The 19720-nt window shown below is 43.7% G+C and overlaps 1 protein-coding gene across 1 annotated transcript in view; it reads right to left on the bottom strand.

Annotated features, from left to right (window-relative positions):
* LOC126252470 (uncharacterized) overlaps positions 1-19720 on the bottom strand; it is a 1574240-nt gene that overhangs the window by 195475 nt on the left and 1359045 nt on the right. Inside the window, exon 7 of the mRNA XM_049953364.1 lies at positions 3367-3501. Coding sequence (XP_049809321.1) covers positions 3367-3501 — 135 coding nt within the window. The remainder of the gene's footprint in view (positions 1-3366; positions 3502-19720) is intronic.

Genomic DNA, 19720 nt, shown 5'->3' with positions numbered 1-19720 from the left:
TGACTGTGTCCTCTGATCCAACTGAATCGATCGTTGCTTCGAAATGGTTATGTTCGGCTACTTGGAGATCATTTTCAGCCATTGATGAACTTCATGTTACCAAACTAGACGGCATTTTTGCAGATGGCAAAGCGCCATTTCAAAGGGCCACTGTTGTCTGCGATTAGTTTGAAGAACACTCTGGATAATTCAAGCGAATGATTTGGTCAACCTGATCGCCTGACATGCACTGTGGGTTCGGCCATACACTTCTCCATGTGCTACCATTTTACTGTTCTGTGCTATCGTTTGTCGTACCTACGCCGGCCGGACTGGCCGAGCGGTTCTAGGCGCTACAGTCTTGAACCGCGTGACTGCTAAGGTCGCAGGTTCGAATCCTGCCTCGTGCATGGATGTGTGTCATGTCCTTAGGTTAGTTAGGTTTAAGTAGTTCTAAGTTCTAGGGGACTGATGACCTCAGAAGTTAAGTCCCATAGTACTCCGAGCCATTTGAACCATTTTCGTACCTACTATATACTGTACGACCCATAACGGCCCTGAGGACTAGGTGGCGATCACGCTGCTCCCTGATCACAGTACGTGACCACGTTAACTGCTCGCCACTGCTCTCACACTCACTACCATTTCCTGTATTAGCGAAATGCACTACTATGACACACATGTTTCCGGGATGCCAAACATCTGGCCTTATTAGAAGGCACACAGACTCTGATACTCTGCCCATAGACGTCGAAACCTCGTACTGGTACTTGATTTCATAGTTTTACTACCTTGGGTTGTTCTTTACTATGTGAGCTTGGCGTAATATTGACTTTTTCAGTGAGACAAGAGATGGTAATTCTGGGTCTTCCCTTACGCCGTCTTTGTACGGCGTTAATAATTTAATACATTCCTGTATGTAATCCACCTTTAAATTCATTGTGTGTGTTTCTGCAAACATTTGTGCCTAGTGGCATGCAGACGAGACCCAACTCTTAGGACAGTGGGAAACGGAAAGTTCGTGTAATAACTGCTCCGTCTTTCCTCGTTAGGTACGTACTACAGGATGTGTCGGACTTAACTGACGAACTTATTACGATTTTAATATGCACGCCTGGAGATCGGTTGGAGTAAACCCGAATTCGACCATTAGGAACTGCGTGATAGTAGCCGCGACGGTCAAAATATAAGAATTGTTTAAATCCAGACGATCGCAGTGATCTCCAGAAAAGATATGTTGATTATTTCCTGTAAAAAATTGTGGCTTATAATTGTAGCGTGCCTATCATTCGCAGGAGACATCAGAATAATGCTGTGTAACACTGCCTCTAGACTTGAATTCGACGATGAAGATTCCAAAAAATTCTTCAGGTATGCCACACCCAGTTAAAACCGTTGAATGATGGTTAGATGAATCAAAAATACCAAATTTCGGAGATGTGGATTGCTACGGCTCACTGGTTGTCACAAACATCCCTAGACATTTTCTGTGTGTAATTTATAGGGCCAGTGGGATAGTGTGCTTGAGTCTACGTCACACCGGGAACGTATGAGCGGATCCCTGTGAGTTCGGCTATTGTCGTCTAGGAAGAGGGAGTGTCCATATCACACCCATAACGTAGATGTAGAATAAAGGGCAACACTTCGTCACCAAAAAACATCTTGCTTCATCGTTACGGTTATCGGAATAAGAGAGTCAAAGGCATGGTACGAAAACCCCCCTCAAAAGTTTTGTGGACTGGGTTCGTCCTCTTTGATGAAAATCTCGATGCCCCTGAAATCGACTAATACAGGTGTACCGGTAGGACGTATGAGTAGATTTTAGGGCGGCACACACACGATGAAAGTAACCGCGGATAGTGAGTAGCAAAATACGTTACTGATCTTTGGTAATGCTTCTTACGACAATTGTGGAATGCAGGTTTAGCCCATCTGTCCTGCTTTAGCTACAGTTCGGTGAACACAAACTAAATAAACTTCTCTGAACTAAAGTTGTAAGAAAAATAGGTTCAAATGGCTCTGAGCACTAAGGGACTCAACATCTGTGGTCATAAGTCCCCTAGAACTTAGAACTACTTAAACCTGACTAACCTAAAGACATCACACACATCCATGCCCGAGGCAGGATTCGAACCTGCGACCGTAGCAGTCGCGCGGTTCCTGACTGAGCGCCTAGAACCGCTAGACCACCGCGGCCGGCTAAGAAAAATAACCTTCTGTCTGGATGTACTAGTCGAAGAACAGTTCTAAGTACTCAGTTAAATTTCTAGACAGATGGTCTCTGTCCATACATAATAATTCTATTCACTGTTCTGTTTCTACAGAAGACGAACCACTGTCTACCTACCGGCCACTGTTTTTATCACACTCGACGACTTGAAGACACGACGAACGTTCTGCAGGAGTCCCTAACAATTTTCTGACAGATTTACAATTTCCTACCTACAATTTATTCTCGTACATGATTACTTTAGTGCGCGTCTCTCTTCCTGGTGACGCTGCCGCTTCAAGAGCGTGATTCTCGCTGGCAGCGTGATTGGGTTGCGTGCTGCTATATTCCTGCTGTGGACGGACGTTCACGGTACTTCTGGTACCAAATGTCACGAACTCTAACTTGTGTGGTATCTCAGTCCACCACAAAGAACAAACAGAACCACTTCCGGCACGAGCTAAAACCTCCACTCCTTGGTGAATAAACGCCTCACTTGACAACTTGTATCATTTGAAACGAAGCAGATTCCCTGCTCTTCGGACACGCGTCTTGTCAGTTACTGTCCAGTTACTGAGTTGTTTAGCTAAGCAGCCTTGTGTGCCACTTTGAGGCGTGTCTACTGCATACACTTCCCATGGCGATGTTGCTTGGAAACTGGGTGAGACGGGCTTGGATGAGTAACAGCAGCATTACCTGTTGGGTTGGCACTGACAAGGCGTGACTGTCGTTTCCCCGACTGTCAGTTAGAGTCTCTCTACGACAGCTGTTCTTACGCCGTGTGACATGGCTGCGAGTGGTACAACAGTCCTTGTAGGCACGACGAACAGTCCGTGTTGACGCACGAAACAGTCAGACAACGTGTGGTCGTGGGCACGTCCAAACATGATTGCTCCTCCATTCTGCCTTTCCATCCACGCCTGCGTTGTTGTCATACTGTCGACTGGAATTCACACACCATTACATTTCTATGACTCGCCTCAGCTGTAGAGGGTCTAGTAAGAGGTGTACACGGTCTACAGCACTTAAAAACAGCTAAAGAACAATTTTGAGGAAGTATCTGACATTTAGACCGATGAGCTCCTTACTGTAAGGAAATGAACATTGATGTCCTGTGGGCCTGCTAACTGCACAGACTGGAAGCAGAGGAGCAGAGAAGGAAAGCGGCGAGTACTCACTCCGCGTAATCCGTCTGCGACGGCGCCGTGCTCCGCCCACATGGCAGGGTCGGCGTGGAGGGAGCCCACCGACACGAAGAAGGCCACGGCCGCCGCCACCGCCGCGTTGAGCAGCAGCCGCAGCACCCACGACGACTGCAACATATCAGGCGGGGCATGCCAACATCTGAGGATTCCAAGGAAGAAGGGGGCAGTCAGTGGTCATGAAACCCCTGTTTGTACACCAGTTTGGTTTTTGTGTACCAATGTGCACAGCTCTAACACAAAACTAGCTGAATAACCGGCGTTGCCTGGGTATGTATTTATTCCAAACTTCTATTAGTCCATCCCCTCCTTCCCCCTGTCTCTGCCAATCTCCTCTTCCCCCTCTCCCCTCCTCCTCCTTCCTTCTCTTTCTGTCGACCTCCTCTTGTCCCTCTCTCTATCTGCTCCCCCTCTGCCCATTTCCTCTTCCCCCTTGCTCTGACCATCTTTTACTCCCCCGCTCTCTTTCCAACTCCTCCTGTCCCCTCTCTCTTTCCATCTCCTCCTGTCCCCTCTCTCTGTCCATCTCTTGCTCTTCCCTTTCTCTGTCCATCTCCTGCTTAACTTCTCTCCATGTGTATCTCCCTGTCTCTCTCTGCCTGCCTCCTCCTCCACTCCATTACTATCGCCTACTTGTGTCCATCTCCTCCTTCCTCGTCTCTCCATCCCCTCTTTCCCTATATTTGTCTGTCCATCACCACCACCCCTATAGGAGGTAGATTTCTCTACCCCTAAACTATTTCCTTGCATATAGTAAGCAACATGTGTACCAAGTTGGCTAGAAATCGATCCAAGGAATTCGGAGAAGTTTCTTACACGTGGGTTCACCCGTAAACGCACATGTCACATATGTTTTTCGCAGGTCAATGTTTATGTCGTATTATTTCCAGACCTATGTGTCGTAAAATGATATACATTTGCGGGCACATTCAGTGATATGTGTCAATACTGTCTGTAAAATGTGTCGCGAATAGAGTAATTAGTATAGAAGTAATAAACGAAAACATCATGCCTGGCAGTTTAACTGCATGAACAGAGAAAATTTCATTAATTTCATTAATTTGTGGGTAGTATCAGGTGAAAAAGTGTTTTATAAAGCTTCGAAATTATATGTTAACTTTATTTGCAAATGATAAACTACACTAATTCTCAAATACTAGATGAATAATTCCTGGTCCTTTGAGCGTCATGCGCTATACTTTTTCACTCCCACTCCAACATCTTTTATAGATAGGTGGTTCTTACCCCCAGAGTGTCTCTCTCCTGCCAGTAAGTGATATGTGTAACAGTTAGGTTCAAATCGATTCGGTAGTTTAGTAGGAGATGCGGCACATACATACACATATACATATATACATACATATGTTATTGTAATATTTGTAGATTACAACGCACCTGTGGTCAAGGGGCAGCGCCTTTGAGAAGTAATCACAACTTTCCCGTTCCATGGTTCAAACCCTGACACCGCTTAAATATTGAATAAAAATCATCACCATTGGCGGCCGAAGACTTCCAACATCAGAAATACTCTCACTCTTCCAGCTGCAGCTTCAAAGAGTGAAGACAAGCGGAGAGAGATTCAGGGCACACACTTGTCATTGGGGTGGGAAACCGCCCCTAAAGGCGGAACAATCAGGAATGATCAACAGTATGAGGATGCAGAAGGCAATGGAAACCACTGCATCGAAGAAATATAAAATGTATCCACAGCACAAGTGGCCCGAAATTTAAAACAGTGTCATTATCATCTCTCCATTGACAAAAAATTTCAGAAATGTACCCCATTCGGATCTCCGGGAGGGGACTGCAAAGGGAGAGGAGACCACGAGAGAAAGATAAAATAACCAACTAAAGGAAAACGTTCTATGAGTCGGGGCATGGAATGTCAGAAGTTAGGACGTGGTAGGAAAGCTAGAAAATCTGAAAAGTGAAATGCAAAGGATCAATCTAGGTACGATAGGGGTCAGTCAAGTGAAACGGAAAGAAGATAAGGGTTTCTGGTCAGATGAGTATAGGGTAATATCAACAGGAGCAGAAAATGGTATAACGGGAGAAGGATTCGTTATGAATAGAAAGGTAGGGCAAAGAGTGTGGTTACAGTAACATCCTCCTCCCCCCCCCCCCCCCATGAACTATGGACCTTGCCGTTGGTGTGGAGGGTTACGCGCCTCAGCGATACAGATGGCGGTACCGTAGGTGCAACCACAACCGAGGGGTATCTGTTGACAGGCCAGACAAACGTGTGGTTCCTGAAGAGGGGCAGCAAGGGGAAACTACAGCCGTAATTTCTCCCGAGGGCATGCAGCTTTACTGTATGGTTAAATGACGATGGCGTCCTCTTGGGTAAAATATTCCGGAGGTAAAATAGTCCCCCATTCGGATCTCCGGGCGGGGACTACTAAAAAGGACGTCATTATCAGGAAAAAGAAAACTGGCGTTCTACGGATCGGATCGTGGAATGTCAGATCCCTTAATCGGGCAGGTAAGTTAGAAAATTTAAAAAGGGAAATGGATAGGTTAAATGGTTCAAATGGCTCTGAGCACTATGGGACTCAACTTCTGATGTCATTAGCCCCTAGAGCTTAGAACTAGTTAAACCTAACTAACCTAAGGACATCACACACATCCATGCGCGAGGCAGGATTCGAACCTGCGACCGTAGCGGTCTCGCGGTTCCAGACTGCAGCGGATAGGTTAAAGTTAGATATAGTGGGAATTAGTGAAGTTCGGTGGCAGGAGGAACAAGACTTTCGGTCAGGTAAATACAGGGTTATAAATACAAAATCAAATAGGGGTAATTCAAGAGTAGGTTTAATAATGAATAAAAAAATAGGAGTGCGGGTAAGACGCTACAGACAGCATAGTGAACGTATTATTGTGGCCAAGATAGACACGAAGCCCACGCATACTACAGTAGTACAAGTTTATATGCCAACTAGCTCTGCAGATGATGAAGAAATTGATGAAATGTATGATGAGATAAAAGAAATTATTCAGGTAGTGAAGGGAGACGAAAATTTAATAGTCATGGGTGACTGGAATTCGAGAGTAGGAAAGGGAGAGAAAGAAACATAGTAGGTGAATATGGATTGGGGGTAAGAAATGAAAGAGGAAGCCGCCTGGTAGAATTGTGTACATAGCTAACACTTGGTTTAAGAACCATGAAAGAAGGTTGTATACATGGAAGAATCCTGGAGATACTAGAAGGTATCAGATAGATTATATAATGGTAAGACAGAGATTTAGAAACCAGGTTTTAAATTGTAAGACATTTCCAGCGACAGATGTGAACTCTGACAACAATCTATTTGTTATGAACTGTAGATTAAAACTGCAAAAAGGTGGGAATTTAAGGAAATGGGACCTGGATAAACTGAAAGAACCAGAGGTAGTAAAGAGTTTCAGGGAGAGAATAAGGGAATAATTGACAGAATGGGGGAAAGAAATACAGTAGAAGAAGAATGGGTAGCTCTGAGGGATGAAGTAGTGAAGGCAGCAAAGAATCAATAGATAAAAAGACGAGGGATAGTAGAAACCCTTCGGTAAAAGAAGAAATATTGAATTTAATTGATGAAAGGAGAAAATATAAAAATGCAGTAAATGAAGCAGGGAAAAAAGGAATACAAACGTCTCAAAAATGAGATCGACCGTAAGTGCAAAATGGCTGAGTAGGGATGGCTAGAGGACAAATGTAAGGATGTAGAGGTTTGTCTCACTAGGGGTAAGATAGATACTGCCTACAGGAAAATTAAAGAGACCTTTGGAGAAAAGAGAACCACTTGTATGAATATCAAGAACTCACATGGAAACCCAGTTCTAAGCAAATAAGGGGAAGCAGAAAGGTGGAAGGAGTATATAGAGGGTCTACACAGGGGCGACGTACTTGAGGACAATATTATGGAAATGGAAGAGGATGTAGATGAAGATGAAATGGGAGACACGATACTGCGTGAAGAGTTTGACAGAGCACTGAAAGACCTGAGTCGAAACAAGGCCCCGGGAGTAGAAAACATTCCATTAGAACTACTGACGGCCTTCGGAGAGCCAGTTCTGACAAAACTCTACCATCTGGAGAGCAAGATGTATGAGACAGGCGAAATACCCTCAGACTTCGAGAAGAATATAATAATTCTAATCACAAAGAAAGCAGGTGTTGACAGATGTGAAAATTACCGAACTTTAAGATTAATAAGTCACAGCTGCAAAATACTAGCGCGAATTCTTTGCAGACGAATGGAAAAACTGGTTGAAGCCCACCTCGGGGAAGATCAGTTTGGATTCCGCAGAAATATTGTAACACGTGAGGCAATACTGACCCTTCGACTTATCTTAGAATAAATATTAAGGAAAGGCAAACCTACGTTCTAGCATTTGTAGACTTAGAAAAAGCTTTTGACAATGTTGACTGGAATACTCTTTCAAATTCTGTAGGTGTCAGGGGTAAAATACAGGGAGAGAAGGGCTATTTACAATTTGTACAGAAACCAGATGGCAGTTATAAGAGTCGAGGGGCACGAAAGGGAAGCAGTCGTTGGGAAGGGAGTGAGACCGGGTTGTACCCTCTGCCCTATGTTATTCAATCTGTATATTGAGCAAGCAGTAAAGGATACAGAAGAAAAATTCGGAGTAGGCATTAAAATCCATGGAGAATAAATAAAAACTTTGAGGTTAGCCGATGACATTGTAATTCTGTCAGAGACAGCAAAGGACTTGGAAGAGCAGTTGAACGGAATGGACAGTGTCTTGAAAGGAGGGTATAAGATGAACATCAACAAAAGCAAAACGAGGATAATGGAATGTAGTTGAATTTAGTCGGGTGATGCTGAGGGAATTAGATTAGGAAATGAGACACGTAAAGTAGTAAAGGAGTTTTACTATTGGGTGAGCAAAATAACTGATGATGGTCGAAGTAAAGAAGATATAAAATGTACACTGACAATGGGAAGGAAAGCGTTTCTGAAGAAGAGAAATTTGTTAACATTGGGTATAGATTTAAGTGTCAGGAAGTCGTTTCTGAAAGTATTTGTATGGAGTGTAGCTATGTATGGAAGTGAAATGTGGATGATAAATAGTTTGGACAAGAAGAGAAGCTTTCGAAATGTGGTGCTACAGAAGAACGCTGAAGATTAGATGGGTAGATCACATAACTAATGAGGAGGTATTGAATAGAATTGGGGAGATGAGGAGTTTGTGGCAAGAAGAAGGGTCCGGTTGGTAGGACATGTTCTGAGGCATCAAGGGATCACAAATTTAGCATTCGAGGGCAGTGTGGAGGGTAAAAATCGTAGAGGGAGTCCAAGAGATGAATACACTAAGCAGATTCAGAAGGATGTAGGTTGCAGTAAGTACTGGGAGATGAAGCTTTCACAGGATAGGGTAGCATGGAGAGCTGCATCAAACCAGTCTCAGGACTGAAGACCACAACAACATCATAGTTAACATTTCAGTGACAGTGTTATTCTTGTCAGAATCGACAGCAAAACAATACCAACAACAATAGTCCAAGTAAATATGCTGATAACACAAGCTGAAGATGTAGAGATAGAGAAAGTAAATGAGGACACTGAAAGGGAACTACTTTACGTAAAGGGAGATGAAAATCTGTTAGTCATGGGAGACTGGAATGCAGTTCGGGAGAAGGAGTAGAAGAAATGGTTACAGGAGAACGTGGGCTTGGTACTAGGAATGAGAAAGGAGAAAGACTAATTGAGGTCTGTCCCAATTTTCAGCTAGTAATAGCGAATGCTCTGTTCAAGAATCATAAGAGGAAAAGCTGTACTTGGAAAAAGCCGGGATGTACAGAAAGATTTCATTTAGATTACACCATGGTCAGGCAGAGGTTCCGAAATCTGATACTGGCTTGTAAGGCGTATGCAGACTCGGACCACAATTTAGTAGTGATGAAGAGTAGGCTTAAGTTTAGGAGATTAGTCAGGTAAAATCAATTAGCAAAGAATTTTGATACTAAGGAGTAAAGAGATACACTTGAAGTTCTCTAAGGCTATAGATACTGCAATAAGGAATAAGTCAGTAGGTAGTACGTTTGAAGAGGAGTCGACACCTCTGAAAAGTACAAATATAGAAGTTGGAAAGAAAACACAGGTACAGAAAAGGAAACTGCGAAGAAACCATGGTTAACAGAAGAAATGCTTCAGTCGATAGATGAAAGAAGGAAGTACAAAAATTTTCAGAGAAATTCAGCAATACGGAAATACAAGTCGCTGAGGAATGAAACAAATAGGAGGTGCAGGACAGCTATGGTAAAATGGCTGCATGGAAAATATGAAGAAATCGTAAGAATAATGATTGTCCGACGGACTCTCTCAGGATATAGAAAAGTCAAACAACCTTCAGCGAAATTCAAATCAACATTAAGAGTGCACCGGGAATTCCACAGTTAAATGCAGAGGAGAGAATGGATAGGTGGAAAGAATACACTGAAGTGCTCTACGAGGGGAAGATTTGTATGATGTGATAGAGGATGAAACAGGATTATAGAGGAGACAGGGGATTCAGTATTAACTTCAGCATTTAAAAGAGCTTTGGAGGACTTAAAAATCAAGTAGCGCAGATGGGATGGATACCATTCCACCAGCTTTTCTAAAATCATTGGAAGAAGTGGCAAAAAAACGACCACTGACACTGGTGAGCAGAATGTATGAGACCAGTGATATACCATCTGATTTCGGAAAAAATATCATCAACACAATTCCGAAGACTGCAAGAGCTGAAAATTATGAAAATTACCGCCCAAACAGCGTAGCAGCTCATTCATCTAGGTTGCTGACAATAATAATATACAGAAGAATGGAAAAGAAAATTGAAGAAATGTTAGATGACGATCAGGTTGGCTTTAGGAAAGGTAAAGGCATCAGAGAGCCTCTTCTCAAGTTGCTTCTTATAATGGAATCAAGATTAAAGAAAAATCAAGACACGTTGATATTATTTATCGACCTTGAAAAAGCTTTCGACAGTATCAAGTGGTGCAAGATGTTTACAGTTCTGAGGAAAATAGGGATAATCTATAGGGAGAGACGGATAATATACAATATGTACAAAAGATCGAAAGGAAACGGTATGAGTGGAAGAACAAGAATATGTCGCGTGGCTAGGGCTTCCCGTCGGGTAGACCGTTAGCCGCGTGCAAGTCTTTCGATTTGACGCCACTTCGGCGACTTGCGCATCGATGGGAATGAAATGATGATGATTAGGACAAGACAATACCCAGTCCCTGAGCGTAGAAAATCTCAGACCCAGCCGGGAATCGAACCCGGGCCCTTAGGACTGACAGTCTGTCGCGCTGACCACTGAGCTACCGGAGATGGACAGAATGAGAATGAAGTTCTAAGATTGAAAAGGGTGTAAGACAGCAATGAAGTCTTTTGTCCCTACTGTTCAATCTATACATCGAAGAAACAATGACGGAAATGAAATGTTCAAGAATGGGATTAAAATTCAAAGTGAAAGGATATCAATGATACGATTCGCTGGTGACTTTGCTATTCTGAGTGAAAGTGAAGAAGAATTACAGGATTTGCTGAATGCAATGTGTAGTCTAATGCATACAGAATATAGACTGAGGGTAAATCGAAGAAGCCGAAAGTAATGAGAATTAGCACAAAAGAGAACAGCGAGAAACTTAAAAGCAGTATTGATACTCATGAAGTAATGAGCTGAAGGAATTCTACTACCTGGGGAGCAACGCAACCAATGAAGGACGGAGCAAGGTGGACATAACAATCAGACTAGCGCTGGCGAAAAGGGCGTTCCTGGTCAAGAGATGTCTACCAGTATCAAACATTGGCTTTTATTTGAGGTAGAAATTTCTGAGAATATGCTTTTGGAGCACAGCATTGTATGGTAGCGAAACGTGGACTGTGGGAGACCTGGAACAGAAAAGAATCGAAGCATTTAAGATGTCATGCTACAGACGAATGTTGAAAGCTAGGTGGACTGATAAGGTAAGGAATGAGAAGGTTCTGTGTAGAATAGGAGTGCTGAGAAGAAGGGACACTGTAATAGGACATGTGGTAAGACATTATGGAATAATTTGCGTTGTACTAAAGGGAGCTGTAGAGGGTAAAAGCTGTAGAAGAAGACAGAGAGCGAAATATGTCCAGCAAATAATTGATGATGTGGGTTGCATGTGCTGCTCTGAGATGACGAGGGTGGCAAAGAAGAGGAGTTTGTCGCGGGCTGCATCAAAACAGTCAGAAGACTGATAACTGAAATGGGTTAAACGTTTACAAAAATGTTGTATTTCAGAAAAACTGGGTCTGCGCGACCTAGTACACTGGATGGCAGGACAGTGACACGAGAAATTCTGTAAGTCTGTAAGTTCTCAGTAATTGGAAGAATGCACAGATTGCACCAGCCGATAAGAAGCGTAGAAGAAGTGACGAGCAAAACTACCATCCAATAACATCAGCGTCAGTCTGCTGTATACTGCTCGTGACACATACTCTGAGTGCAAATATAATGTGGTATCTCGAAGAGAATGACTTCCACGCCAACCAGCATGAATTCCAAACATACCAGTTTTGCGAAACTCAATTCGCGCTTTAGTCGCATGCCATCCTGAAGTCCATGTATCAAGGCAGTCAAATGAACGTATTTCTCCTTGACTTCCAAAAAGCTTTTGGCACGATACCATACCAACGCTTATAAACAAAAGTACGATAATATGGGAAATTAAACGAAATTTGTGACTGATCTGAAGACATCTAAGGCGGCGAACTAGCATTTTATCTTGGAGAGGGATTTATTGGCATCTATCTTCAAGCGCCTGTCAGCTCAGGGAAGTGTGTTGGGATCCTTTCCGTTCACGTTGTATATCAATGGCCTGGTAGACAGTACTAATTGTATCCTCAGTCTTTTTGTAGGTCATGTAGTTATTTATAATGAAAAACTATCTGGAAAAACCACAAAATGATCTTGATAAGATTTCAAAACGTTGCAAAGTTTGGAGACTTGCTGTAAATTTAGAGAAATCACAAAACGCAGAAAAGTTGTACTCTATGGCTACAGCATCAAGGAGTCACAAGTGTAAGTGGTCAACTCATACAAATACTTGAGTGTAACTGTTTTTACTACGTGGACTCAGATGCAGGTAAAGCGGATGGCGGAATTTTGTTTACTGGTAGGATACTGGGAAAAGTCAGTCATTCTACAAGTCAGATTACTGACAAAACATCCATGTGACACATTCTTGATTATTGCTCAAGTGTGTGGGACTTGTACCAAATAGAAGTAACAGAGGGTATCGAATGTTTGCAAAGGAAGGCAGCACGTACTGTCACAGACTTTTCTGAGCCATCACAGACTTCAGTGGAGATGTTTAAAAACCTGAGCTGACAGGCGCTTGAAGATAGATGCCAATTATCCTGTTATCCTGCTTACAGAGTTCCAAGGACAAGTTTTAAACGAGGAATCGGGAACTGTACTTTAGCCCCCTACGACGTTTGTTCATGCTGCTGATTGCTGCGTTCTGCTGGAGTGTGGAGATACTGATAGTACATTTGATGGAAAACTGCCTGACCTCTGATTCCCAATTAACAAGTACATTTAGTCGCACCTGTTAATTTACTGCTGTCTCATCCGCGAACAGCATGGAACTCCATCTCCTCTAGCAGAGGTTTCTGACAGCTAAATGAGTAGTTCTAGGATACAACAGGGCAATTCAACAGACCAGAAGTCCGACAGGTCTTGCATATAATGTTCCAAAGAAAACACATAAAATGCGAGGCACCTTGTTTAAAGTTAATTACCACTCATCTATAATACAAAAACTAGCCTAGGAAGTCTTGATAAAGGAAAAGGTAAAAGAAAAAAATACTTTCAACATAAACGAGCGTTTTGATAACTGCTCCTGCAGCTGATCAGAGAGAGAGAGAGAGAGAGAGTACACTGAGAGATTTGTGAAAATGGTTAACAGTCACGAGAATTGAGGAGATCGAAGCCCAGGCAGGGGCAGTACGAAGTACTATCACGAATGCACGGATGGCTTCATCGCGCCAGCCGACTGAGATGACAACCACAGCATTTCTGTGAATTCACGACCAAAATATTCGCGGTTGTATTACAATGAATGAGAAACAACGCCAATTCAAGCTGTGAGGTCGATAGCTGCTACTAAGAACATTTGGCGCGCACAAGGATATATAAATCACAGCATTATCTGCTCTACCGGAGATCGCGAACCGACTACAACCAAGAAGAGCAAACGACTGAGGACGAGAGGGCCTTTCTCGTCAGTCTTTTTACAGAAGTCACTGCACCTCAATATGCGTCCGATGACAGAAGAATTCTAAATAGAGCAAATCTTCGGGTTTGATCCGGTCAGTAAGGCCTGGTCTCACGGTTCAGAGGTTGGAGTTCCTGGAGTGGTGTCGGTTCTGGAAAAAGTTGGAACGTACTAACGTACCTGTGCTGAAAGGAAACCGTGGCGAAAAAATTGAAAGTAATGGCTGAAGCAGCCTTTACGACTAGTCACCATGTTGCGAATTGTTACGAATAATTAAAATAAGTCTGGGAAAAGTCCTCCACCCCGCCATGAGACAAAAGTACTCCGATTAGGAAAGCCTACGATGATCGCTAAATGTCGAGGAAAATTAGTTTGATGTCACTTAATCAACGATTAACTCGGAATATTATTCGGAGAGACCCAGGACATATACCGAATTATTAGTTAATTTGCGTACAATCTGAATCTACCATCGGAAATGCAAATTACCTTTTCCTAGTAGAATATCTCTTTGTTAGGAAGACTGGACAACGGCGGCAGTCGTTCCTACCTCACACCTCGTGGTAGGATTGAAAACAGGTTTTGCACTGCAAACCCCCTACGTATCGCTCCCGTTGGTAACGTGAAGACGAGATTAGACCATTTATAACGTGCATACAGTTAAATTACCTCGCGATCCATACGCAAATACACCCTTTTTTCACATGATATCTTGCGAACCATGGATGAAGGGTATCAGACGGATTCCATATTCCTTGACTTCCGGAAAGCGTTTGACTCGGTGCCCCACTGCAGACTCCTAACTAAGGTACGGGCATATTGGATTGGTTCCCAAATATGTGATTGGCTCGAAAACTTCTTAAGTAACAGAAGCCAGTACGTTGTCCTCGATGGTGAGTGTTCATCGGAGGTGAGGGTATCATCTGGAGTGCCCCAGGGAAGTGTGGTAGGTCCGCTGTTGTTTTCTATCTACATAAATGATCTTTTGGATAGGGTGGATAGCAATGTGCGGCTGTTTGCTGATGATGCTGTGGTGTACGGAAAGGTGTCGTCATTGAGTGACTGTAGGAGGATACAAGATGACACGGACAGGATTTGTGATTGGTGTAAAGAATGGCAGCTAACTCTAAATATAGATAAATGTAAATTAATGCAGATGTATAGGAAAAAGAATCCCGTAACATCTGAATACTCCATTAGTAGTGTAGCGCTCGACACAGTCACGCCGATTAAATATTTGGGCGTAACATTGCAGAGCGATATGAAGTGGGACAAGCATGTAATGGCAGTTGTGGGGAAGGCGGATAGTCGTCTTCGGTTCATTGGTAGACTTTTGGGAAGATGTGGCTCATCTGTAAAGGAGACCGCTTATAAAACACTAATACGACCTATTCTTGAGTACTGCTCGAGTGTTTGGGATCCCTATTTTGTCGGATTGAGGGAGGACATAGAAGCAATTCAGAGGTGGGCTGCTAGATTTGTTACTGGTACGTTTGATCATCACGCGAGTGTTACGGGAGTGCTTCAGGAACTCGGGTGGGAGTCTCTAGAGGAAAGGTGGCGTTCTTTCGTGAATCGCTATTGAGGAAATTTAGAGAACCAGCATTTGAGGCTGACTGAAGTACAATTTTGCTGCCGCCAACTTACATTTCGCGGAAAGACCACGAAGATAAGAGAGATTAGGGCTCGTACAGGGGCATATACGCGGTCATTTTTCCCTCGTTCTGTTTGGGAGTGGAACAGTGAGAGAAGATGCTAGTTGTGATACGAGGTACCCTCCGCCTCGCACCGTATGGTGGATTACGGAGTATGTATGTAGATGCAGATGTAGGGCCTAGTGGTAAGAAACCATAACATGTTATACAACCCGTTGTGGCCGAGCGGTTCTAGGCGCTTCTGTCCGGAACCGCGCTATTGCTACGGTCGCAGGTTGGAATCCTGCCTCGGGCATGGATGTGTGTGCTATCCTTAGGTTAGTTGGGTTTAAGTAGTTCTAAGTCTAGGGGACTGATGACCTCAGATGTTAAATCCCATAGTTCTCAGAGCCATTTGAACCATTTGAACTGTCGGTGACACTTATGCATTCCCGGGCAAGCGTGCGTCAGCGCACGTTAAACAATCTGTTCGTTCCAGAGCCAGCTAGTGACGATCGTCTTCTGTGGAAGGACTGCTCTTGCAGATACACAGTGCTTCCTCAGTGCCTGACTGTGTTAACCCCGGTGGTGGGCGTAACGCAGTCCTTACGGCGGTAGAATATAAAGGAGGCGCCGGTCGCCCGGCCCCAATAAATCGCGGCCGGTCGAGCAACTTTTATTTGATGGTCCCCCATCTCCCACCCTCTCTACCCTTCCTCCTCTCCCCCCACGACGACCGTCTCCTTATAAATTACTGCCACGACCGCTCACTCCCCTATAAGAACCCCACTGAGAAGCCAACCGCAAGCAGCAGTGTAGGCACAGCGTGTATAGTGCCACACATGGTCGGCCTTGCCACACATTTTCTACACAAACGCCCGTAATATGCATATTTCGCACGCTGTCTACTTGCTCATTCTTTGTATACCTGAAATATATTTCGGCAGTTCTTCTGCAGAAAGGTTGAATAAACTAAATGCTTGTTTTCATTAAGAAACGTGAGAATGCAGTAAACTGTCCCTCAACTGGTTTAGTTGGAAGATAGAATGTTTCGTTATATCGGGTTTGAATTTCGGAACCTCTGAGGTATGTTCATAGTCTAAAGGACTCTCCGCACACCCAGATACTGGCACAGACTTATCTACACAGACAGTTTTCGCACAGATGAATCGTTACTTGTGATGAACTGCTGCCTGAAAAAAATTGTCTGTGTTACTGTGTGTATCCGGCCTCTGCGAAATCAGGTGGTGCTTGGACTGACGCAGACCCGATGTGCAGACCAGATGAAGTACTATGGCACGACGTCTTTCCAGAAGTGCTGCTCGAAGATGAAGGTAATATCTCAGCAGAAAATTTCAGATAAGCATAGCTTCTGCCAGTTTCCAAATAAATTTTCTTATAAAGAAATTTACTTATGTTGGTCATCGACAGAAAATACTCTGCTTTCTCCGACTACTGACTGAGGACTGTGCGAAAGCTGCATTGTGATTGGAAGATGTTATTATTTATCGTATGGATACACGTGTGCAGTTCACAGCAATATTTACATAATGAAGTGCAAAAGGAATATGCAAGAGCTCTGGTCTCAGATGATCTTACAGAATGAGAGTCTGTCCATTCCTATGTAGTTTGAGAGGCGCTGATAATATTCTTCCAGTCTCCTCTGAAAAATCTCTGGGGTCATTCCTCTACAGTGTGATCAATGGCCTGCGTTGAAGCTTCACAGTCACACAGTGGAGTGTCCGGCAGTCCCCATTTGTACATGAAGGACTTCATTCTTCCTTCTTCACATCGTGTTCTGTGCTGCTGGAAGGTGTGAATGCGAAGTGAATACTGCAAACCAGATTTGCAAACATGAAATGCTGAGACAAATCTGTGCGTATGAAAGGCTCTTAAGCCTTCTGTACAACAATGATGCAGTTTCCCTGCCAAACTGTAGTATCGGTATGCAGTTTGAGATACTACAGTAACAGTAGTTACTCGAGACTCCTCAAACGTCGCAATGGGCGCTACTTCCGACCTAAGAGATCGGAACTGAGCTCCGTATATTTACTTTAATGTCGTTAGTGAGTCCTGTGACGTCGTCTCCGAACTCGCTGTGTCGGTGTACTCGTAGACTCGACTCGTTAGTCTCCGACGCTACCTGCTTGTCACCTGTGTCTGTTATCGGGCACAAGTGGTCTCGACTCGCTCAGGGGGGAGAGCCAGTACACGAGTTCGCAAGTATAGCTTTGGACTCGCTACATACGCAACCACTTTGATAGAAATTTCCGCCGTTAAACTGTAAATTATTATTCATTTTTTTAATGTAATCATGATTTCGAATTTATAGCCATTCCCAAGAGCAAGGTGAAATGTCACAAAATCTCCGAACTCCTAAATGACAGAAGGTGGATTGTTTCTCGGGTCTCCTGTAACGCGCCAACGCGCAACGTAGCACCGCTATGCGGGCTGTCGCTCCAGCTCCGCAAGAGCACCGGCCGAAACAAGACGAACTTCGCCTGATCGCCTGAGCTGCACGAAGCAAGCTCGTTCAAAGGGAGCGCCCAAGAGCAGTAGGGATCGCCATGTATACGGACCTTTTGCTGCATCTGCCGCGCCATTTTTCTCGGCCAATCCGACCCCACATTTCTAGAACAACAGCTATCTGTTAGTCATCCAACACGTGGGTATAACTGCCCTCGCCCGACGCCCGACGCCCGACGAGCAGCAGTCCGCCCCCCCCCCTCCCCCCGCCAGCGGAATTAGATCACCAGCACCCCACTGCCATCTAGACCCTACCACCCGGGACCACCGCACATCGCGACCTGCTGCTGCGGTTGTCGACTCTGATTCTGGAACTCCTTTAACTGCTGGTGAGAAGGGCCTTAATTTTCTGCCTACTGTTCATGTCTAAAAAGATAGAGATAGTATGTTTCGTTTTCAAGAGAGCTTTCCAGAAAATAGTCTGACGCAGAGATTTACTTGTGTTGTTTTCAAAGAACTTTAAGTTGTCAAAGAAGTCATCCCTTCATTTTCAAGAACGTTTCTTACTTGTTTTGAACTGCTAACAGATCGCAGAACATATATTTGTAATCATAAACTGATTATGTCCAGAAATCGATTTTTCAGTGTAATCAACTGGCTTATTGTGAAAGTGACCCAAGCTGGGACACTTCAGAAGCAGGTTATATACCAATATAACGACTGATTGGTTAGCAGTGAATATTGTTCTGTTTATGCTTACATTTATGTAGATAAACTTTTTTCGACGACTGCTCTAAATTTTTTCATTTCTGTGTCCATGTTGTCCGCAGTTGCTTTTCAGTTATTGAGAATATTTTCTGTCGTTGCAACTAAAAATGTGAGTGTTTTTTTCGCTCTATTGAGGTAAAGCATTATCAGTATCTGTAATTAAGTTATTTTATTTTGAGTGGCCTTAATATCGAAAAACAGTTCGTTAATAATATCTATATATACGGAGATTTCCACTTTATTCCTCGCTTACACCGGGAAATGCCGTTCACTAGCATATTGCTATTGGGAGCTGCATTTCCCAATCGATTGGTGTAAAGTTTTGCTAACAATAACACAGAGTAAGCACACCGCACGACAGTTCCAGTTCGATCAAACTTCAATTAACGTAATCATTTATTATATCATTTTTAAATGTGTTCAAATGTGTGTGAAATCTTATGGGACTTAACTGCTAAGGTCATTAGTCCCTGAGCTTACACACTACTTAACCTAAATTATACTAAGGACAAACACACACGCCCATGCCCGAGGGAGGACTCGCACCTCCGCCGGGACCAGCCGCACAGTCGACGACTGTAGCGCCTCAGACAGCTCGGCTAATCACGCGCGGCTATCATTTTTGAAGAACGTTACAATGTATTCATCTTCCATACAAACAATAAGTCGTGACTATTATTACACCCCCGCATGCTTCAGTAAGATAGAACGAGTCGACGAGTATGAATCTTTCGCAGGGTCGCTGTTCTCATACTCGTAGAGCTATAGGGTGAACGAAGGAAGCCCTTTAGCAGTGATCTAACAGCGCTGCCTTCTGTTGTGAAGTATGTAGCCCGAACATTGCACTCGCACTTGCTCCGTTTCTGACCTCTATCCTGGCAGAGTTCTGCGCTTAAATACACGCTAGCAGCCACTCACAGACTCTTGCCTGTTATCTCCTGAAGCCTTCAGGTCACGGCATGTGATACATTGTTTCACTGTTGCTTGTTGTTCGGTCTTTTCTCTTTCGTTATTGACTCTGGTCTGATGCTGTGCGCCTACGATGACACTGCTGTATTTTGGACTCTGTTTATAGCCAGACGATAGCTACGTGCTCTTAATCGTTACCAACCACTCTGTACTGCCATTGGTTCTACTGGTCACTGCTACTAAATTAAAGTCTCATACAATCTTTCCAGGTCTGGCAGCACTTAGAATCATGCGTTTTGGCCTAATATAC

The sequence above is a fragment of the Schistocerca nitens genome, chromosome 4 (genome assembly GCF_023898315.1).
Source record: "Schistocerca nitens isolate TAMUIC-IGC-003100 chromosome 4, iqSchNite1.1, whole genome shotgun sequence".
Taxonomy (NCBI): Eukaryota; Metazoa; Arthropoda; class Insecta; order Orthoptera; family Acrididae; genus Schistocerca; species Schistocerca nitens.
Note: the sequence above shows the minus strand (reverse complement) of the source record. Positions and strands in the feature narration are given on the sequence as shown.